This window comes from Talaromyces atroroseus, assembly GCF_001907595.1.
Source record: "Talaromyces atroroseus strain IBT 11181 chromosome Unknown scaffold_0, whole genome shotgun sequence".
Taxonomy (NCBI): domain Eukaryota; kingdom Fungi; phylum Ascomycota; class Eurotiomycetes; order Eurotiales; family Trichocomaceae; genus Talaromyces; species Talaromyces atroroseus.
Genome location: NW_017971432.1, coordinates 388,160 through 409,793, shown reverse-complemented (window position 1 = coordinate 409,793; position 21,634 = coordinate 388,160). Strand labels below are relative to the sequence as shown.

Here is a 21,634-nt window from a genome sequence, read left to right as displayed (position 1 = left end):
GATAATTCAGATTGAGAAAAGAAAGCAAATTTGTGTCGAGAAGCAGAAGCGAAAGTGAAGCTCCAGCAGTTATGCGGAGGATGTGGAGTAACGCGCCGCAACGCGTTTTTTGGCGTTTTAATTGACTGATCCTTCTCTGCTCCATCGACACCTGGCATCGACCCATTTTTTGCAGCTTTTTTCCACGTCTGGAATTCTATTCTGACGTAGATTTGATACGGGATTGATTTGGTAAGTACTGTTTATCTGCGGAAAGACTGCGGACAGCGAACCCGGCTTAATTACATGTGAGACACCAACCGTTGCTTGTGGAACGACATAACCTCCAGGACAGCTGGAGATAACTCTGTCAACGGTCAGGATATGTGATCAATATACGATAGGTTCGGAAGACTGGATATTCGAGAACTGGCTGCTCACCACCTCAATGCGGTGCCTCGGAGAGTTGAAATCTGGTTTCCTCGGCTCATGGTGAGGGGGAGCATGAGTTGATACTCCGCTCGTGCTGGTATTCTTTCCATCTCGGAGAAATAGGATATCTCTTTTCTATACAGCCTGGCTCCATCTCGCCTCGTTTCTCCGTAGCTCTACCAGAGCGTCGACTATCTAGGGAACGAGGTATATCACACCGTTATTGACGCTATCAAGACAAAATAGACAGCATCGCAAGCCATGTCTTTGCAAACACCACTATGTGACCTATTGCACATCCAACATCCCATCCTCTTGGCTGGCATGGCCCGGGCCTCTGGAGCAGCACTTGCGGCCGCAGTATCTAACGCTGGCGGTCTTGGAAGCATAGGCGGCCTAGGATACACCCCAGCACAGCTAGACGAGATGCTCACCGAGCTCAAGTCACTACTTCGAGACCCAGATCTACCCTTCGGTGTCGATCTCGCTCTTCCGCAGGTCGGCGGCGGCGCGCGTGCGACAAACCATGATTACACACATGGCCAGCTTGATGAGTTAATCGAAACGACCATTCGACATGGCGCAAAGCTTTTTATTTCAGCTGTCGGAGTGCCGCCAGAGCGCACTATTAACCGTCTCCACGAGGCCAACATCCTGGTTATGAACATGGTAGGCGCGCCGAAACATGCGGAGAAAGCGCTGCAGCGCGGTGTAGATATCATCTGCGCCCAGGGCGGAGAAGGAGGCGGGCATACCGGTGACGTACCGTTCTCCGTCTTGATTCCTGCCGTTGTCGATGTTGTGCAGAAGCACAAAAGTCCTCTCACAGAAAAGACCCCCTTGGTTGTTGCTGCTGGGGGCGTGAATGATGGCCGGAGTCTGGCAGCCTCGCTTATGCTAGGCGCCTCCGGCGTCTGGGTTGGTACTCGCTTCGTCGCTACGACGGAAAGCAGCGCAAGCAAGTTTCACAAGGAAGCGGTGATTTCAGCAGGGTTTGGAGAGACGATCCGTACGCTTGTTGTTTCGGGCAGGCCGCTACGTCTCTTGCCAAATGACTATATCAAAGAATGGGAGCGGCGGCCACAGGACATTCAGAGACTAACGGATCAGGGCATCGTTCCGATGATGCATGATATCGAAAATAATGAGAACAGGGATATTGATTTCCCATTTCTGATGGGAAGCGTCTCGGCTATTGTTAGAGAAATCAAGCCGGCAGGGGATGTTGTTGCTGAGATGGTTAGCGATGCTATCGAAGTGTTGCGACGCGGTCAAACATATATCAAGGGAGGTGAAAGCAAGCTATGAATTGATGGTTGTAATATGATGTATATCTACGAATAATGGCTGCTCTTTCCTTTCCTCTCGAGATATGATGAAATGAATTGAATGGTATCCTGGTCGTAGTGACTATTAACAAGCAGGTGTTATGAAGTTAGGGTTAGGCGCATGAGGTTGGATATGTTTGACGAATGCTCTCTCCTTTTTTTTTTGCTCTCTTTTTCCCGCTAGTCTTTCGCAAAAAGAAACTTGCCAAAAAAAATAATACAGTACAATGAGGACGCCCTTGGTACATCTAGGAAGTTCTGACACTTTAATGTAGAACTTCTAGCCCCTATTCTAACATAACATACTTACAATCCGGCTTGTCGTGTGTTAAAACCTATGATCGCCCGAGTTAACGTATCGGTGGCTTCAAAAAACACACCCATATATAGTAAGTAGCATCGTATCCAGGTAAATTTGTCTGAACCATCTAAAAACTGATAATGTTTTTGTTGCCGTTGGTGCGCGCTTCTGCCAGTGCCGGAGGAGGCGGTGGTCCAAAAACGGGCTTTTCGATGCTGGCTTGCTCTGGGAACCGTTGGCGTATGGCTTCATATTCGTCTTCATCACTGATTACGCCATCCTCATCCTCATCCTCGTCCTCGTCCTCGTCTTCGTAATCATCATCTTCATCGTCGTAGTCACTTTGTGTGCCTTCTTCGTCGCCTTCGAGATCGCCAGAAAGTTCATGCTCACCAACATTATTTGAGTCGCCGCCTGTAAACCCGTGCCCTCGGCCCTGTTCTTGCATGCGGCGACACAACGCCTCAAGATGATGGCACTTTTTCTGGTATTTTTCGAGCTCCTGCTGATTCCGATTCCGCTCCTCTGCCATCTCTAAGATGTTGCGGTTCGTTTGATCGTGCTTGCGAGTCAACGTGAGATTCTCCTTTTCCAGCCGCTTTGTCTTCTTTGACATCTCTTCCATCTCCTTTCGGAAAGTCAAAAATAGCTCGTTGCTGTTATTCAGTGTATCCTCAACCTAGTAGCATTCAGATGAGCGATGATCCCTCTTGCTGTATATCAGAAAACAACATTTATTTCTCACCTGCTTGAATTTTTCAACGTATATATTGAGCTGGCTGCGGAGCTCGACTTCTGTGTGAGAAAAAGTCGACACCTGTGCCGTGAGAGCACGGCATCTCGACGCTTCGCTTTCTGCCACACGTTTCTGCTCTTCGTACTTAGCAGTGAGGCTTTGGATTTCTGCATCCTTGCTGCGCAATAGAGCCTTGACATGAAATTCGCGCAATTCGAACTTTTCACCAATCGTTTTGATCTTTGTACGAATCCTGTTTTGAATAGTCAGAGTCATGGTTCGGGCAGAGAAGCATAATTGCAGTGCTCACGCTTCATCCATGTCGATATCCATCTTCTCGTACTTCCGAGACTCTTTGGGAGCCATTACATCTTGTATATCGACGAGTAAAGAATTCAAACGTTCATTAACAATCATGCGAGCTCTCTTCTCGGTTTCCTCCAGCTTCTTGTTTTCGTCCTATACGTAGTTCCTTGCAGTCAGCTTGGCACAAGAATATGATGCGGCAACACTGCTGTTTACCTTTACTTTCTTGTTTTCCTTGGTTAGTTCTCGGCATAGCTTCTCCAACTTGTCCTTCATAGTAGCTGTCTTGCTGAGCTCCGACTTCCCCTTGTCCTGGTCTTTCTGCAGCTGGTCCGCTCTTTTTTTGCTTTTCGTATAGTCGCGGTCAAGCTTTTTCATCTCCGCTAGCAACTCGGTATATTTCTTGTGGACTGTCTCAAGGCGAGTCATCGGCGATTCGATATTGCTAAGCAGTTGATTCAGATCTCGCGTTGCTTTTTTCACCTCCCGCTCTAAATCATGTCAGATATGATTTGAAAAGATTTCTAAGAGAAAAATTTCTTATATTCTTGCTTTAAATTTTTTTTCTCCCTTTTCTTCTTCTTTTGAGGCTCTCTAGAGAAAAGCACAGAGCGATGATAAAGGCATAGAGACACAGGTTCACCCACCTATTTCGGCTTCCTGATCCTTCTCCCCGGCCGCATCCTGTTCCAATTGCGAGATCTTGGCAGCCAGCAACTTGGACGTCTCGTTGGGGTCGGCCATCTTCTTTCCTTTGGCCTTTTTGGACATTGTAGCCGATGCCATATTCAGTGCTGTCTACTGAGGCTTTAGAGGGGTTCTATGAGAATCAAACGATACGTAGGGCGTGTTCGCGTGACTGCTCGGTAGGGCTTCTTTCGATATCGCAACTGCCATGCCTCGACTGCAACAAGCCAGTTGCAGTCAAGGCAAACACGGTAGTATCCTTGCAAGACGTTCTCTGAAGCTTGGCGCGGCGAGGCTCGCAGTTGTAAAAGTCGACGATGTCGTTCGATTTGGATCCGTGGCTCTTCGGTCCGCAAGGTAGCCCTCTACGGATCCCGGTCTTGAGCAAAGCACAAGACCCTCCGTGGACTGCTGTAGGCGGCTGAACTAGCTAGAAACGCTGAGCGTGGTCCTGGTCAGAGTGGCTGCCAGTCTGGACTTGGTACATCGAGGATTTCTATTGGGGGTTTGAGTGTGATTTGAGACGGAGACGGAGCGACTGGCAAGAGGGGACTGGGCCGACTTGACCAATCCGAGCCTAGTGCAAAATTCTTACAGCTTTTTTCTTGGCGTCTCCGAACCATTTTACTGCTGGAGGTTCCTGCTTGTATAATTATCTTATCCTGTCATCCAACAAGCTTCCTTCCAACGTCTTCCTGTTCGTTTGTTGTTTCGTCACATTTCCCTCGTTCTCTTTGTTGGGGCCTCGCGTTCGATGAAGCTGCTGCAGTAGCTGTTCGATCGATTCAGCCCGTCATCCGCTCCACCTGGAGCTATCGCGATGCTTCGCCTAGCCACCGGAATACGCCGAAATGGCCTTGCAGTCCCAGGAAGGACATGGCTGTACAAGTCACAGTCTTTGGGTCTGCGGCGCGCGGCCTCGACTGTGACGGATCTCGACAGTTATCCTCCGGTGGGCGATAAGCTTCACGGCTTCACAGTCAAGGAAAGAAAGCATGTGCCAGAGCTGCATCTTTCTGCTATCCTTTTGAAACACGACAAGACGGATGCGGATTATCTTCATGTCGCTCGAGATGACAAGAACAATGTGTTTGGTATTGGTTTCAAGACCAATCCTCCAGATGCGACTGGGGTGCCTCACATTCTTGAGCACACGACGCTTTGCGGAAGCGAGAAGTGAGTGCTAACGTTCTTGCCCATATCATTGCGAATATGGCTAGCTAACCGTGGAGCAGATACCCTGTCCGCGATCCATTCTTTAAGATGCTTCCACGATCACTTTCCAACTTCATGAACGCCTTCACGTCTTCAGACCATACTACATATCCCTTTGCCACCACAAACAAGCAGGACTTTCAGAATTTATTGTCCGTCTATCTCGATGCTACACTTCATCCGTTATTGAAGAAAGACGATTTCAGACAGGAGGGATGGAGACTTGGACCAGAAAACCCGCGCGCTGCCGAGGTCTCGGAAACCCCAGCCAAGCATCAGCTGGACGACATTGTTTTTAAGGGTGTTGTCTACAACGAAATGAAGGGACAAATGTCGGACGCCAACTACCTCTACTACATTCGCTTCAAGGAGAATATTTTTCCGGCAATTCATAATTCTGGCGGCGATCCACACTACATTACGGATTTGACACACCAACAGTTGGTCGAATTCTCTAAAAAGAACTACCATCCAAGCAACGCAAAGATAGTCACATATGGTGACATGCCATTGGCTGATCATTTAAAGCAAATTGGAAGCGTTTTGGATGGGTTTGACAAAGGCGTGGCAGACGAGGATGTAAAGTTGCCACTCGATCTCAGTCAAGGCCCCACGAAAGTCACCGTTCCTGGCCCAGTTGATTCATTCACCAGTGACGATCGACAATACAAAACATCAAACTCATGGCTCATGGGCGATATGACAGACATTGTCGAGACCTTTTCAACGGGGATTTTGTCTTCCTTGTTACTCGATGGCTATGGTTCTCCTATGTATCGAGCACTGATTGAAAGTGAACTTGGTTCGTCCTTTACCCCGAACACCGGCCTTGACACTTCCGCCAGAAAGCCAATTTTCTCCGTCGGTGTGAATGGCGTCCGTGAGGAGGATGTGTCTAAGGTTAATGAGGTGATTCGTGGCGTCTACGAAGAAGTCATCGCTACTGGATTCAACGATGAAAAAGTCCAAGGTTTCCTTCATCAGTTGGAGCTTGCGTTAAGACACAAGACAGCAAACTTCGGTATGGGAGTTATGGAAAAGACGTTGTCATCGTGGTTCAACGGTAGCGATCCGATGAAAGAACTTGCGTGGAACGATGTCATCGATGAGTTCAAAAGGAGATATTCCGAGGGTGGATATCTTGAATCTCTCGTTCAGAAGTACCTTCTTAATGACAACTATATGAAATTCACGATGGTAGGGTCGCCGACTTATAATTCCAGTCTTGATGAACAAGAAAAGGTTCGGAAGGATGCTAAACTTTCCGATCTGATCTCAGAGCATGGCTCTGTTGAGAAAGTAATTGCTGAATTGGGAAATTCCGAGCTGGAACTCCTCAAAGTGCAAGAGGATGCGCAGCTCGCAGATGTAAGCTGTCTGCCTTCAGTCCACGTCAGTGATATTTCGAGACAAAAGGAACGCAAACCTGTACGGGAGGCCAAGGTTGATGGCGTTGAAGTCGTGTGGCGTGAAGCTCCTACAAATGGATTGACTTATTTCCAAGCATTGAATCCTTTTGATGGCCTCCCGAATGAGCTGCGTTTGCTGATGCCTCTCTTTCATGACTGCATCATGCGTCTCGGTACTCCCGGAAGGACCATGGAGCAATGGGAAGATCTGATCAAGCTCAAAACTGGAGGTGTCTCCACTTCATCATATTTGGTCTCATCGCCGACTGAATTGGGTCGGTTCAGCGAGGGTCTTCAGATTAGTGGATATGCTCTTGATAAAAATTTACCTACGATGCTGGACATCATCCGCATTCTAATCACAGAAACTGACTTCACCAGCGAGGCGGCTCCGCGCATGATCACTGAGTTGCTGCGATCCACAACCAATGGCGCTCTGGACGCAGTCGCAGGCACCGGTCATCGTTTCGCAGTCAATGCTGCAGCGGCTACATTGAACAAAAGCTTCTGGGTTCAGGAACAGCAAGCCGGGTTGGCACAATTGCAGGCAACTGCTAACCTTTTTAACGATGCCACAACTTCACCCGAAAAGCTCGGGGAAATTCTCAAGAAGCTACGTCTGATCCAAAGCTTTGCCATTTCTCAGTCATCTAAACTTCGCGTCCGCATGGTTTGCGAAGCTGAAAGTGCTGCGGAAAACGAGCAATCGCTACAGAAATGGCTCGGGGCTCTTCCACAATCAAGAATCGTGTCTGATTTCAAGGAAGAACTCGCTGGGAAGATCGCCAGTTCTCCTGGAAACGTTCTTTACGACATGCCGTACAAGGTATATTATTCCGGTCTTGCCACGGAAACCGTGCCCTTCGTCGATCCAGCCAGCGCGCCGTTGAGCGTACTCTCTCAGCTTCTGACGCATAAGTATTTGCATCCGGAAATCCGTGAGAAAGGAGGTGCCTACGGCGCCGGAGCCAGCAACGGACCTCTCAAGGGAATATTCACGCTGTCCAGCTACCGGGATCCAAATCCAGTGAACACGCTGAATGTCTTCAAGAAGACGGGAACATTCGCTCGGGATCGTTCATGGACAGAGCAAGAACTTGAAGAGGCGAAGTTGAGCATTTTCCAAGGTCTCGATGCTCCAACGAGCGTCGACGAGGAAGGAGCTCGATACTTCATGAGCGGCGTCACCCATGAGATGGACCAGCGCTGGAGAGAGCAAGTTCTAGACGTAACCGCGAAGGATGTAAACGAGGTTGCGCAACGGTTCCTTGCCGGAGGAGCACCTCGTCGTCAAGCAATCTGTGTGCTGGGAGAGAAGAGAGATCTCTCTACTCCCGGTGCTACCAATAACGAATGGACCGTGAAGAAGCTATCTTTGCAGTCACAAGAAGCTGAGATAGCAGCAGATGAGTTTGAGAGCGCCAGCGCTGCTTCAGCGTAGCTTGTGACTCTTAAAACAATTCATATAGATGGAATGGCGATTAGCATAGCATCTTCACTCAGGAGTTAATTTTTTGGACCTTTCTTTTCTTGATACATACACATATTTGATATATACCCTGTCTGTATCTTTGTACAAAATCATCGATGGGATTTACAGCGAGAATTGTTTTTGATCGTCTGTGCTTATCTTAGTCTAGGTTACATAAGCTAGGGGAGATGCCTCCTGGCCCTCAAGTGCTGTCTAGTTGCTCTCTATGGAGATAAATATAGGCACTAGTTAAGATAGTTATCTAGATTCTGGGAATATTTTTTAGCAGTTACAACAGTCTGACTGGAGCAAAAAAGTATACGTGAGGTCAAAAAGAATGATGTTTACAAGAGTGTCAGCTACGGGTTGCAGGCGAACGGGGTTGAATAATTTAGCGTGTGTGCAAATTTAACAAAAAAGGCTTGGCAGTGGGGATTGGTAAATTTTTCAACACCCCTTAGGGACCTACATTGTACAGCTAACACAAAACCCTTTCTTTTTCTCTTTCGGTGGCTTCTTTCAAGCAACATCATCCAATTCACCTCACGCGCTGCTTACGAACAGAGCAGACTCGTCTCCAGCCCCCAGTCTTTGGAACCCGTGGCTGAGAGAACACGAGTCTCTCAGGTTATATATATATATATACTTGAGATAAAGCGCAACATCAATACAAAAAGTACAAACCCCCGGCTTCCAACTTATCTAGATGCAAAGATAGATAAGTTTTCTGGTCCATCGTAAACCATATTTGCCTGAATATAGTGTTTGTGAGGACTAGACTCGTCTATCTATCGGATAAATAGAAGCTCCCAAATATATGATTGGGAAAAAACGGGGGCCTCTTTGGGCTTTTCTCCGTTTATCAGACCTGTCCTATTCGCGAGGTTATGGAGGGCGGACTAAGAACGTGAGGACATCATTATACATTGTACTATGCAGTAGGTGTCATAGTCTCGGAGAAATTAATAGAAGGGAATAATCAAATCTAATTGTCGAATTCACGTCCATTCTCGAAGAGCATACCCAAATAGGAAAAGTCCCATGTCCACCTGGCCATGATGCTCGCACGGGACAGGGGACTAGGCTGCGTTGAGTATGCTTGTAGGAATATCATGTCTGCGATATAATTTTAAGGACATGACTTTGGCACGCATCGAGCGCCTCTTACCTAGATACGTACGTATATAGCTATCTAGCTGGTCATGATAGGCCGTGACTCCGTTCGAGCTGAGCTGAGCCAAAGTTCGTGCGTATCTGGACCCCTGAGAAAATCAGATAGTTAAAGTACTCACGCATTTGGGGCGTTTCTTATTGGATGCTTTCATATCTTCCTGGTTTTCAGCTTTGTTTGGTTTTGTACCTGATTGATGTTGACTGTTGAAATATATATATATATATATATGTCATGAATCCTACTTCTCTACATTCCCGTGTCAACCATTCCATTGTTGAGTACCCAGTTACCAAGCATCTTTCTTTCTTTCCTTTCTTTTTTTTTTCTCTAGCAAAATGGCAAAGACTTCGCCGAACCTTGGTCCTCTGAGTCTTATTCCGACTCCAGGTGGACAGACCGGTGGAGTAATCGGCCACTTTTTCTGCTTAACCAAAAGAGAGAGGAGGGAACACTGATGTACAACACGATCAACAGACCGACCAATTCACCGAATTCGCATCACACATGGCACTCGTCCACAACATCATAATCCGTGGCTATAATAGCATATACCTCCAAGCACCCAAAGTGAAGCAAGCTGATGTGCATGATTTCCTGCATTACTGTCAAGCATGGAACGAGTTCGTGGTAGGCCATCATGACAGCGAGGAGCATGTCTTGTTTCCTGGCACTGAGAAGGAAACCGGAGTCCAGGGTATAATGGACGAGGATGTGCAGGAGCATGGTGCGTTTTTTTTTTTTTTTCTTTCACCCCTTTCATACACCTACGTATATCTAGCCTAACTGGTTTTAAAAGCCTCCTTTCACCATGGCCTAGCCGATATAAAAGCTTACCTGGAAACCTCCCTCACCTCACCGGCATCTGACTTCAACGGCTCCAACCTCATCATGATCCTCGACTGCTTTGCGCCTGCATTCCATAGTCATCTCACCCACGAACCGGCGAGGCTTGCATCTCTTTCACGGTACGACTTCGACATGAAGGCGCTCGGCGACCACACCACACAGCACAGTCTGCAGCGATATTCGACGACGGACATCCTGCCTGTTCTGTGGTACAATCTGGACACTACGTTCGAGAACGGGAAATGGGAGAGTTTTCCGGAGTTGCCGGCTGCTATGAAGTGGTATATGATTAATGTGCTGGGCTGGTGGAGACGGAGTTGGTGGCGGTTTGTTAGCTGTGGTGCAAATGGGGTTGAGAGGGAGTTGTTGTGTTTGAGAGATGATTACTGATTGATATGACATTGTATTCATCGAGTATAATATGATAAATGTTCTTCTGCCCTACTTGTTTACCATGGTAACTGCAATGGAGTAGGGAGGCCTTTCCCGAGTACAGGTTCAGCGGTCCCAATATCCCTGAGAATATGTTAGTTTTAACACAAAAGAAAGGGGAGAAGAGAAGGAGATTACCTTGGTCCCCTCGGAGCCCAGTATGTGCCCGTCTTGGTTATATCAAAGTCCTTCTCGATGAAATCTACCAATGACTTCGCTGCGTCGTCCGGCGTGACAGCTGTAAAAGCTCCGTTAATATCATATCACATGTCAATATAAAACATAGAGGACAAATAAACTCACCACCACCATCATCCCAGTACTTATCAAACCCAACACTACGCGTCATTTCCGTCCTCATGAATCCCGGATGCACCAGCCCTACGGCAATACCCTTATCCTTCAAATCCAACGAAAGCAATTTCCCGACCATATTCAGCGCCGCTTTACTCGCATGATGCCCATAGTTACCTCCGCCTTCTTTCTCATGGCGCAATGCGATACTGCCGCTTTCAGACGAGACCAATATAATCTTGCTACCGCTGCTGCCAACCAACGATGCTTTAACGAGCGCTTGAACGGCAAACACGGGCCCTACAGCCGATGTGGTATACATGCGAATTTGCTTTTCCCAATCCGGCTGATCAAAGGACTCAAAACCAAAGTAGCCAGCGGATACGATCACGGTGTCGAGAGAGACTTTGTCCGGGACGAGTTGGGTGACCAGTGTATCGCCAATGTCGGGTTGGGAGATGTCGATGTTTACGAGCCAGCGGATTTTGTCATGATTGGGCGCGCTGCTGTTTCCGTTATTATTGCTATTTGAAGAAGAGGGGAAGCGACTGGAGCGTGTTGTTGCGTATACGGTGGATGTTGTTGGCAAAGATGCGTAGTGTGTGGCCAGCGAGGCACCCAGGCCGCGTGTTGCGCCGATAATGAGAACGTTTCGAGACATTGCTTGTTGGCGTTCAACAGTAGCTCCGCAGTCTACTCGATAATCAATGGACTTTAAAATGGAAGAGTGTTGAAGGATGTTTTGTTGGCAAGTGGGATGCCGATGAGGTTTATATAAAGGCAATGACGTATGGGGGCCATAACCAATCACGTCAGCCTCCAACAGGAGTGTACACCACAACAGTTCTTCACACGCAGGAATCATGCGTAGTCTCATATCATTGTGCCATGGCTCGTCAAATCATAAATACTGTACATGAACAAGCCCATGATCAAGTGTCGGGCCCTAACAGAGCTTGAATCTATCAGTCGTTGGTACAATGACCATGACTATTTTCAGGAATACGATTCTGAATGAATTCAGAACGTAGGTTTATGAAACGTTATCAACCATTGGAGGACCCAGAATCGTCCCCATATAAAATTCTCAAATGAATTATCATTAGTTTGTGTGGTCTTTATTTTCATCGTCAGCCTCTGCATCGAGTTCGACCTCCTGGTCCTTGACGGAAAGCGGAGTAGTAGATCTCTGCGACGTTGGTGTCATCGGATAAGAAGGAAAGGGTTCTGTTGGTTTATCATCATTTTGTATAGAAGATGGTTGGCTCCGGTGCATCTCCGGCGCGCTGGGAAAGTCTGGCGCTGGAGTAACCTGGGACGTCTATGTATTGTTTAGCGCTGTCTTCCCACGGGTCATTGTGAAATTACGATCCTACCTGATCCTGAACCAATCCCTGGCTGATGGCCAGCTGTTGAGCTGCACTGCGCCTGCGCACAACTTCTAGCTCTTCTTCCACTTCCGCTTCCCGTTCCTCCTTGGACAACTCGGCCATGGACGCAATCTCAGCGCTACGTGCAGCTTCAACCCTGCTCTTCGCGCTCCTGATTGACTGGGCGGACGTTGTTCGCCTCGATCGGCCTGCGATTCCAGCAAAATGTTCGTCTGAAGTAAGTCCCGTATTTCGACGCGCCAATGTAACAGCGAACTCGTCATCCAAAGGAACCGCATCTTCGTCCTCGTCGTCGAAAATAAGATCTCCCCTAGAACTTAGAGAATTGCTCGTATCCTGTGATGACTGTGTCGTGCTACGACCGCGGTAGTTTTTCTTTCCCTTGTTTATTGAATCTCTGCTCGGTCCTCCATCAATAGCCCGTTGCCCCGCGTCCTCCTCCTCTTCATCTTCTTCAATTAGCGGCTGAGCCTCGGTGCCTTCTTGGTGAGGATAATCATCGTCATGTGGTAATCGCCCAGGCCTTTCCTGCAAATCAGCTGCCGAGGGACGATATTTAACCCCTCGCGGACCGAATTGCCATGGAAGACGTTCCAAGAATCCGATAAGCGAAGATTTCGGGATCACCGTAGGGTCATCTGTGCGGTCCGGGAGAATAGAACTTTTCCGTCTCGTACGAGCAGCGCCATAGCTCATTTTCCGCTGACGTCGGGGTTGCTGGGCTCCGCCTCGTACGCTCCCACTGCCTGCCAGCAGCCGGTCTAATTCGTCATTACCCCAGCCCAGAATGCCGTCATTAGCGCTCTCATTATCCCAATCGTCGTAGAAGTCAAAGTTGAGTTCAGCGCGACCTCGCCTGCGACGCCGCGCTTGGGTTTCGCGATTCGGTAAACACGGAGCTGTACATTCTGCCAGACAGTTCCCGATGGAAGCGAAGCACGGCGCTAGATATTGTTGGCTGAATCTGTAGAAGCCTTCTTGGGCGCTCTCGTTTGCTGATTCGAGATTGTGAGAAATATTATTCAGGGTTTGGCGGATTCGAGGGTCGGATGTGCGCATCATCTTTGCTCTGAGGTGTGTTATCTCACTGTAATAATAGATGGCAACGGCGGTCGATGCCCCTCGGGCACAATCTACCTCGTTTCGTTGGCGCTCAACATAGAATCAGTAGAGAGAAGTCCGAGTCTGTCGCCCTCGCTGTCCATGGGTGGGAGTGAATGTCAACATGGGCATTGAGCATGGATCGTGATAGCATGCATGACGGCACCGTCTGAAGGCGGCGGCACGTGAGATAAGGCCGAATGCACCAATCACCGGCAGCCGTCACATTCCTTCGACCATGAAAATTCCATACAGCTGGGAAAATGTGACGACGAATGGACAATTTATGCGGATAACCCAGCAAACCCATTAACTGTGATGCATCTATAGGCTGGCATAATGGTGTACTACATTCGCTTTCTGAAGACACCTCGAACACAGGCTGTCAAACCTGGTCTTGTGTCAGTCTCAGCTTTGATCTCCGTCACTACTGATCTTGGAGATGCATTTCTCGCAGAGGATGTCGTATTGCAAGCACAATTGATCGATGCTGGCACCATGGAGAGCGCGAACTCGGTTCTACAGGAATTTTCTTACAAATGGGAGGCGGGCAGACGAGAGCTAGCGATTTCCATCGGCCCAGTGCGACTCGCCTCAAAAGTTTCCAGAGTCATTCTAGCAATTGGAACGAAAAGCACCTCTACGGTGAATTTAGATACCGATCTGTGCGATCCAACACGAGTGCCGTTGGTGATTTCCGGATGGAGCGCGCCTTTTGGAGTCTCTCAGAATACCCCGGCGGAAAAGCTGATAGAAAGACGATTTATGCTGCAAAATAAGATCCAGCTTAGAATATGGGAGGAGACGGGCAACAATATTGCGCGACATATATGGCAAGTTCACCAAAGGATAATACAATAATGCATTCATCACTGACTCCTTTTCTTTTCTCCCTGCAGGGACGCTGCTATTGCTGCTATTATGTGTCTGCAGAATGCGATCGGCAGTTCCGGTAATTGCAGCATGCGGCAACTTCGATCGCATCTGGAACGCAAGAGCAACAGTAACCAATCTATTCAGGCCATTGAGCTGGGCTCTGGCTGCGGGATTGTTGGCATTGCTCTCGCGCAGATGCTGCCCCGGTGCTCAATCACGCTCACAGACCTCCCAGAAGTGCAGGATATAATGGCTTGTAATCTCCAGCTTACCCGGTCGGCGGCTGGATCAACATGTGATTTCAAGCAACTTGACTGGGAAGACGAGCGCGATGGGGATAATATGCCGAGGCCACCAATGGACTTGATCCTGGTATCCGACTGTACCTACAACGCCGACAGCCTTCCCTCGCTAGTACGAGTACTGACCCGGTTGGTGCAAGCATCGCCTCAGGCTGTTGTTCTGGTCTCTCTCAAACAACGGCACGAAAGCGAGGCAGTGTTTTTCGAACTAATGCGACGCGCTGGGTTTACTATAATGGAAGAGTCAGCCCACGCGCTTCCGGCGGCATACTCAGAGCAGGATTCGATCGAGATGTACGCCTTTGTACGGGCGTGAAGCAGACTATCCATGGATTGTTTTGCACGGGAAGTATAGCAGCGGGTCAATTATTCTCCGATTGGCTGCCGCGTTGCGTCATAGGCCAGGCCAGACTCTCCGGCGGCCTCAGGCAGCGAGTGCAGCACTGCATATGCACGCAATTCTGCAGCGTTATAAGTTTATAACCTACATAGCAGCATATAACTAACTAGTAAATATTAGATACAGCTGAACAGTGATGTAACTAATTTACATTTCAGTCACGGTGGGCCCCCGATACCAAGCGTCGGCGTAGCCACAGCAGGATTTTCCGTCTATTAATCGCTCGTAAACCGAGCCATGCGTCATGCCAGGAGAAGCAGGCAGCAAGCAGCAGATTTGTAGGTAGTTAGCAGCCGTCAACAGCGTTGGCAACGCCTGAAGGGAGCAAGCAGTTGTGGCCCACCGGGAAAGGAAAGGCCCTCCTTCCCGCCGGCAGCTGCAAATTTGTTTTCCTCCCCGCACCGCAACGTCTTTCTTTGCCTGCCAGCGCACTTTTTTTCCTCTTCCTTTTTCCGTTCCCCTCGCCTCTTCATCCTCCTCCCAGCGATTTCCAATAATAGTACGTATACAAGCCATCGATCTGAACCGGGTCGTCCCTCCTGTCCTCTTTGCGAAAAAAGGCCGCTTGACGTTCTTCCCGCCCTCGTCAAGAAAACGGCCGTGCCCTAAAAGAACACACACACTATCTCCCCCGTTTTGATTTATTTTCGTCCACACAACCTCGGTCCACCACCGGCAGGATACTCAGAAATCTGATCTCTCATTCTGACATCTGGTCTTTCTTCAGGACGCTTCTCATTGTTGTTGATTTCGTCTTTGGATATCATCCTCCTCGCCCAAAAGACGTCTCACCACGGCTTCCGCCACAAATTCTCTGTTCTTCCAAATTGTCGCGCTTTTCCGACTTCGACAGACTCTCAACAACATCCCACCTCCTGCTGAGCGTTAACGTGCTTATATATTCTTCTCTCTGCGCGTCTTTGTCTCTGCAGTCGCCAATTGACGGATTTCCCCGTTTCTTTGAGCTGCCGCATAGGGTCACTCTGACGGTTCTTCCTCTCCTGGGGGAAGAGTCGAGGAGGCTTAGCCCATTCAGTTCCAGCTGCGAATCTTTTCGCCCTCCCTAACATCCATTTTAAAGCACAACTTGTTATCAATTTGCCTGCATGGTTATGGCACCTTCGGTCCTGAATCCTGATGATGTCTACATTTTTAACAAACATCATATTCATAGTAAAGATCCAACTTTACTAACCCATTTGGATATCGACCATGGAGTGAACGATGCATTGACCGTACGCGGTCATCCATACCCCAAGGACTTGATTCTTGACGAGCTCAAGAGACGTGTCGCCCAGGTTGACATGTCAGGCTGCGAGCCTGGAGAAGAAGATGCTTTCTATGTCGCAGATATGGGCGAGATTTACCGCCAGCATATGCGCTGGAAACTGAACTTGAGCCGTGTCAAGCCTTTTTATGGTATGTGGCCATAGCCTCTTGGGGCGTTTATACGTAAAGACTGACGTAGTATCTAGCCGTCAAGTGCAACCCTGATCCAGAGGTTCTTCGGCTCATGGCCGAGTTGGGCAATGGCTTCGACTGTGCTTCCAAGACTGAAATTGATTTGGCTCTAAAGACTGGAGTCGATCCTAGCCGTATCATTTACGCTCAGCCATGCAAAACCAGGTCTTACATTCGCTATGCCGCCCAGAAGGGTGTCAAGCAAATGACCTTTGACAACGCCGATGAACTTTACAAGATCAAGGCTGATTTTCCTGGAGCCGAACTTTATCTGCGTATCTTGACCGATGATTCCACCAGTCTGTGCCGACTGAGCATGAAATTTGGGGCCTCGCTCGACACTGCACGCCCTTTGTTGGATTTGGCCAAGCAGCTCGAGCTCAAGGTTGTAGGTGTCAGCTTTCACGTAGGATCCGGAGCGGAAGACCCAGCCGCGTTTCTCAAAGCTGCGCAAGATGCCCGTTGGGTATTCGAACAAGCCTCCGAGGTTGGCTATGAACTCCATACCCTGGATGTAGGTGGTGGATTTTGTGACGACACGTTCGAGAAATTTGCCAGTATCCTGAGCAAGGCAGTCGACGATCTGTTCCCAGCAAACATCCGCATCATCGCCGAACCAGGCCGCTACTACGTCGCTGGCGCCTTCACGCTTGCAGCTAATGTCATAGCTCGCCGCGATGTGTACGATCCGCAAGTTTCGTCCCAGAGTAGCTATATGATATATCTCAATGATGGTGTTTATGGCAACTTCTCCAACATCATCTTCGACCACCAGCATCCGGTCGCTCAGATTCTGACTTCTGCCAATGGAACCGGGGCTTCTACACCCAATTCGTCTGTTTCTAGCTCCCCTGGTGCAGGCATTGAATACAGCATCTGGGGGCCAACCTGTGACGGCATCGATGTTATCAGCGAGCGGATCGTGCTGCCAGGCTTGGTTGACGTTGGTGATTGGTTGTATTTCGAGAACATGGGCGCGTACACACGTTGCAGCGCCACTCGATTCAACGGGTTCCCGGACAATCACGATGTCATTTATATTTCGAGTGAGAACGGAGCGTCTGCATTGCTTGATTATTAATTTTCCCCCCTTTTCTGTCTGGTTTTTGTTTTTGTTTTTTTTTTTTTTTTTTTTTTTCGCGAGCTTTTGATTTGGTTCTCTTTTGGCTTTTTTTTCTCTTTCGTCTTGGAAATAGAGTAGTGTGGTACGTACGACGTAGGGTTGTGTTACGTTGGAGGATACTCTGACTGGCCTCAAACCCGTCTATAAAAGTGCTTGTTTGATACTTATTCTTTTCTTGTTCATATAATAGTTTGCCGCAGCGTTTACATAAAACAGCTGAAACAGTCAGCCCTAGAAATTGATGTTAGTTTCAGCGCATTTATCTACTAGTAGTTGACATGTAATCTATATTCACACCAGTCTATACTATGAATACCTATCTATGGCTTAGAGCAGCTTCTCCACGTTTAGTTCACCGCTCGAGTCGTCGGCAGCAACAAAACTGCCCGTTTCAAGCTTCTTCTTCCATTTCCCAGACTCATACCGAGCCAGGATAAAAGTCAACCGAGCAAGATCAACGTCAGCATTATTTGACAATGAAGAAGAAATAGGCGTAAAAGTCCAACGACCAAAAGCCCAATTCAGGATATATGTGTCCGTGCTCGTGTTATTATTGTTGGAAGAAGAAGAAAACGTCGGATCTGAGTCGAGCGGTTTCTGGTCGGGGGAGGTGCGGATTGTGCCTTTGATGCGGTAGACTTCTTCCTTTGATGAGGTCTTGAGAAGATGGTTGAATTTGGCGAGGTCGATGAATGAGGAGGAGTTGTTTTCGGGCCGTTTCAATGTTACTGAGAGAACCTCGACTTCAGATTGGTGGCTTTCATGGGTATGGCCATGCTCATGGCTCGATAGTGATGCACCCTGCTTAGCCAACAAAGCACCATCAATACCCAACAACACATCCTTATCAACCCTGCCCCTATCCGACTTAACCCACGGCGTCGGCGGATCCAGTTCCAAATCCCCCAGCCGGTCCAAACAGATATCAAACCTCTGCTCCGAGACCAACTCGCACTTGTTAAAGATCACCAAATCCGTATACCGCGCCTGCATCTTGGCCGTGTAGCTGGTATCCTCGTATCCCTCCCAGTTCTCGACGTCAATCACGCTAATGACTCCATCTAACACGAAGCTTCCGCCTTCTGTAATACTGCTGCTGAGCCGGTTGACTTCCATGGCCAGTGTGGCCGGGAACGCGCTCCCGCTCGTCTCGATGATGATTCTGTCCGGCCGGACTTGGTCGCGGAGTTGCGTGAGTGCATCGCCGAGCTGGCCGACGAGGTTGCAGCAGATGCAGCCGTTGAGGAGCTCGCGGACGCCCGATATGGATTGCTCCGAGGCTAGTTGCGAGTCGATGGCGACGTCGCCGAATTCGTTTTTGAGGAGCGCTAGGCGGTAGGATGCTGGGAGTTGGGGGATTAGGTTCAGCAGTAAGGTGGTTTTGCCGGAGCCGAGGAAGCCGGTCAATATGGTGATTGGGATGGGGTCTGGGATGGTCATTTTTCTTTCTTTCTTTCTTTCTCTGTCTGTTGATTTGTCTGTATTCTGCGCGTAGATTGATCTATTATCGGCGAGATGCAGGTTGCAGGAACGAGGACTCCACGCAGTTGGATAATGAATGAATGGATATTTCAAGCAAATAAGCAAATACAGACAGCAAGTACGAAGATTGACTCCAATCAGCCCATGTCTATATGCAGTGTGAGGTTGTTGAAGGCGAAGATGAAGGAATATTGCGGGGTGAAAAAAAGTTCGGTGATCGAATTGGGCTTTTATCTCCGCCTTATCCCCCTCCCCTCTCAGGCTCTCAGACCGTCTACAGTCTCAACTCCTGCCGCAAGAGCATCGGTATTGTCATGCTATGGCATTGGTCTTGAGGTTGTTGCTCAATATGAGGCAGCTGGAAACGAGGCCATATTCCGAGGCTATACAGAATGTATTACATATATAATGTCTCCCCTCGTCATCCAACGACGTCATAGAATGTGCTAGTGCAAAGCAGTGCAATTTGTCTGGCAATTCCTCCAATTCTCCTCTGTCACCCACGGAAAATACGCGTACACACTCACAGTCACCAATTCAATCAACCGATACAATGACCCAGACAAGAGACTTCCAGCCTCAATCCGCTACTGCCTCCACCAGCCCAAGCAACAATCCCGTCAATGTTCTCAGCGCCAATGCCAGTGCAACGGTGCAGAAAGGTTGGTGCACACCTACACACATGCGAAGAAGAAGAAGAAGAACAAGAAGAAGAAGAAGCTGAGGCGACTGTCTGTCCAAGCAGCCACCGCATTCGTGGAAGCAAAAACCATGAATGCTGAAACCAGCAACCAGGTAGATCACGAAGCTGTGTACAATGCCGGTGATGAGAAGATCGAGGAGTTTCTCAGGCACAAGAACCGGAGTTTTCAGGGGCTTCAGAGTACGACGACCGGAAAATGATTTGTATGCTTCTCTTCACGCTGTATATAAGAGTTTCCTGTGACGAGAGACCATCTGCTCCTTCCTTGAGTGCATTTGGGCTCTCCGCGTCGGCTCCGAACGCTGGACGCTTCTTAGACCACTACACAATTCTTTGCGAAGCATTACCGGCCTTTCTACATATTTTGTATACGCACATACACACACAATTCAGTGAATATAAGATATCTGCCATGCTTCCAAACCATGTCGCCAATGTGTACCTCCCCTTGGAAGCCCGGCGTCACAGTTTCGGCACCTCCATATCCTCTAGCAAGTACACCGAGAACGACGTAAGCATTGCCCTTTTAAAGACAGAATGAATACCTAACACCCCAATCCACTAGTTCGTCTGTTCGCGCATAGACTGTCACTGTGACGCTGCGAATCGCGAGGAAACGGACCCAAACGAGTCCACAGTCTTTGGCAGACAGGCTGAATATTTCTATCGCCCTCCTGTCCTGAGCTCCCATCGCGACCGCCACATGTCCGGTGACTCGCCTTATTCATATTTTCAACTCCAGAAGAATGCAGACGCCGCGTATTGCGAACAATGCCAGTTTTGCTCTGCCTCGTCCAGGTGGTGCGGCAGACTACCGAGTAACCAGGCTATCAAAGTACCCCGGTCAATTCTCGACAGTCATTCAGAGTTGGATACCGGTGGCCTATATGGGACAGACTGGAAAATGCAGTTACCCAATGCAACCTGGGTCCAAGAGCCTTTGATTGTCAATTCCGTTCAGGTTTTGGACGAGAATGGGGGACCGAGGCACTTGGATTCTCTCGAGCCTGCCGTTTTTGTGAGTTGAATCAATCCCCAATTTATAGTCTAAGGTGAGGCTGTGGGTTTTCCACTAACTCATACAGTCTAATACTCTTACACGCCGGCCTTCACGCGAGCCTACTCTTAGTCCTCTTGTTCCAGGGGAAGATTTGACCGCTTCTATGGAGAGCCTACAGCAAACCCGATCAGTGGTTCAGAACGCCGCTCAGAGCTCCATGTGCCTGAAATACTTTCGAGACATCCGCTGCACACGAGAAGAGAGATGGGCTATTGAGGAGGGCTCGCTGGTTATCAGCATTCCTCCATCTTTCGTGGATTTGCCGCAACAGCTCATTGCCCCCGATGAATTCGAGCTGCGTGCCGGAGAAGTATTTGTTGTTTGTCTCATGTTCGCGGACATGTGGGCTCTCTGTGCACGGCACAGGTTATCCAATTCTATTGCCTCAGTGCAAGGTGCTACTGCCCTACAGAATTCCGATAACTTCAAGTTCCTGCCCCTCTGTGCAGTGACATTGGCTGCCAACTATGGCCCTTTCAATCGACGTTGTGCAACTTACAAAAAGAGATTCCCCTTTTCAACGTTTTATCCATCTGGAGGAAACCGCATCCAGCCCCCAGAGCGCAAGGAGAGTCTAGAGGCAAGTCGCAAAATCCTTAACGGACCTGCCGACCAAATGCCTACCTTGCCTAAAATGGTGTACGAACTCTGTAAAGCGCCTGTCAAACTACCGCATTTCACGGAATACGTATCCTTCGAGCCACCCATCAAGACGCGCAATAGTTACGCCACGCTAAAACGACTCCTGGGAAGACTGGTATTCAAAGAAGAAAGCACAAGCAAAAGAGAGACTCCTGGAGAAGAAGAAGGACAAGTCAGTGATATTCCCACGGAGAAGCAAGATCACAAGCACTACGAATTGTCCGGAGAAGGAGGACAAGATCCTTCACCAGTAGACACTACTAAGAGAAAGATGCAAAAGCGCAAAAGTATTCGAAACTTCTTTCGATCGAGCAAGTGCCACTGTGCAGAGGAGGAATCCATTTGAAGACCACTGTATTATTGATAAGTTGACCTGCTTGTATAGCTACTATACCTACTGTGTATTAAATGTCTAATGATGTATGCTAAATATGAGCTGTATTGATTATTAAAGCTTAGCTAAGTACTTGAGAATTGGATATC

General features: G+C 48.6%; 10 protein-coding genes across 10 annotated transcripts, besides 2 other annotated features; 6 read left to right on the top strand and 4 right to left on the bottom strand.

Moving 5' to 3' along the window:
* Positions 1 to 672: 672 nt before the first annotated feature.
* Positions 673 to 1,719, top strand: UA08_00148 (hypothetical protein; the record flags this gene model as incomplete). Its single annotated transcript, XM_020259922.1, has 1 exon — positions 673 to 1,719. The coding sequence occupies one exon, from the start codon at positions 673 to 675 to the stop codon at positions 1,717 to 1,719; it is 1,047 nt and encodes a 348-aa protein (XP_020124241.1).
* Positions 1,720 to 2,167: 448 nt separating this feature from the next.
* On the bottom strand, positions 2,168 to 3,853 carry UA08_00147 (hypothetical protein; the record flags this gene model as incomplete). Its single annotated transcript, XM_020259921.1, has 6 exons — positions 2,168 to 2,265; positions 2,434 to 2,719; positions 2,786 to 3,029; positions 3,087 to 3,235; positions 3,299 to 3,573; positions 3,730 to 3,853. 6 exons carry the CDS (start codon positions 3,851 to 3,853, stop codon positions 2,168 to 2,170), a joined length of 1,176 nt encoding a protein of 391 aa, XP_020124240.1.
* Positions 2,287 to 2,376: a repeat region (Identified by RepeatMasker using a combination of RepBase library and repeat library created with RepeatScout).
* Positions 2,316 to 2,408: a repeat region (Identified by RepeatMasker using a combination of RepBase library and repeat library created with RepeatScout).
* Positions 3,854 to 4,589: 736 nt separating the features above from the next.
* On the top strand, positions 4,590 to 7,834 carry UA08_00146 (Mitochondrial presequence protease; the record flags this gene model as incomplete). The annotated part of the gene is made up of 2 exons (XM_020259920.1): positions 4,590 to 4,945; positions 5,005 to 7,834. The coding sequence occupies 2 exons, from the start codon at positions 4,590 to 4,592 to the stop codon at positions 7,832 to 7,834; spliced, it is 3,186 nt and encodes a 1,061-aa protein (XP_020124239.1).
* Positions 7,835 to 9,373: 1,539 nt separating this feature from the next.
* On the top strand, positions 9,374 to 10,274 carry UA08_00145 (hypothetical protein; the record flags this gene model as incomplete). The annotated part of the gene is made up of 3 exons (XM_020259919.1): positions 9,374 to 9,442; positions 9,513 to 9,762; positions 9,835 to 10,274. 3 exons carry the CDS (start codon positions 9,374 to 9,376, stop codon positions 10,272 to 10,274), a joined length of 759 nt encoding a protein of 252 aa, XP_020124238.1.
* Positions 10,275 to 10,333: 59 nt separating this feature from the next.
* UA08_00144 (hypothetical protein) lies at positions 10,334 to 11,271 on the bottom strand (the record flags this gene model as incomplete). Its single annotated transcript, XM_020259918.1, has 3 exons — positions 10,334 to 10,400; positions 10,455 to 10,554; positions 10,620 to 11,271. The coding sequence occupies 3 exons, from the start codon at positions 11,269 to 11,271 to the stop codon at positions 10,334 to 10,336; spliced, it is 819 nt and encodes a 272-aa protein (XP_020124237.1).
* A 441-nt stretch (positions 11,272 to 11,712) lies between these two features.
* Positions 11,713 to 13,063, bottom strand: UA08_00143 (hypothetical protein; the record flags this gene model as incomplete). The annotated part of the gene is made up of 2 exons (XM_020259917.1): positions 11,713 to 11,931; positions 11,987 to 13,063. 2 exons carry the CDS (start codon positions 13,061 to 13,063, stop codon positions 11,713 to 11,715), a joined length of 1,296 nt encoding a protein of 431 aa, XP_020124236.1.
* A 378-nt stretch (positions 13,064 to 13,441) lies between these two features.
* UA08_00142 (hypothetical protein) lies at positions 13,442 to 14,596 on the top strand (the record flags this gene model as incomplete). Its single annotated transcript, XM_020259916.1, has 2 exons — positions 13,442 to 13,939; positions 14,036 to 14,596. The coding sequence occupies 2 exons, from the start codon at positions 13,442 to 13,444 to the stop codon at positions 14,594 to 14,596; spliced, it is 1,059 nt and encodes a 352-aa protein (XP_020124235.1).
* A 1,190-nt stretch (positions 14,597 to 15,786) lies between these two features.
* UA08_00141 (Ornithine decarboxylase) lies at positions 15,787 to 17,222 on the top strand (the record flags this gene model as incomplete). Its single annotated transcript, XM_020259915.1, has 2 exons — positions 15,787 to 16,099; positions 16,156 to 17,222. 2 exons carry the CDS (start codon positions 15,787 to 15,789, stop codon positions 17,220 to 17,222), a joined length of 1,380 nt encoding a protein of 459 aa, XP_020124234.1.
* Positions 17,223 to 17,591: 369 nt separating this feature from the next.
* Positions 17,592 to 18,704, bottom strand: UA08_00140 (hypothetical protein; the record flags this gene model as incomplete). Its single annotated transcript, XM_020259914.1, has 1 exon — positions 17,592 to 18,704. The coding sequence occupies one exon, from the start codon at positions 18,702 to 18,704 to the stop codon at positions 17,592 to 17,594; it is 1,113 nt and encodes a 370-aa protein (XP_020124233.1).
* A 595-nt stretch (positions 18,705 to 19,299) lies between these two features.
* UA08_00139 (hypothetical protein) lies at positions 19,300 to 21,497 on the top strand (the record flags this gene model as incomplete). Its single annotated transcript, XM_020259912.1, has 5 exons — positions 19,300 to 19,408; positions 19,492 to 19,588; positions 19,843 to 19,960; positions 20,015 to 20,467; positions 20,535 to 21,497. The coding sequence occupies 5 exons, from the start codon at positions 19,300 to 19,302 to the stop codon at positions 21,495 to 21,497; spliced, it is 1,740 nt and encodes a 579-aa protein (XP_020124693.1).
* Positions 21,498 to 21,634: the final 137 nt, after the last annotated feature.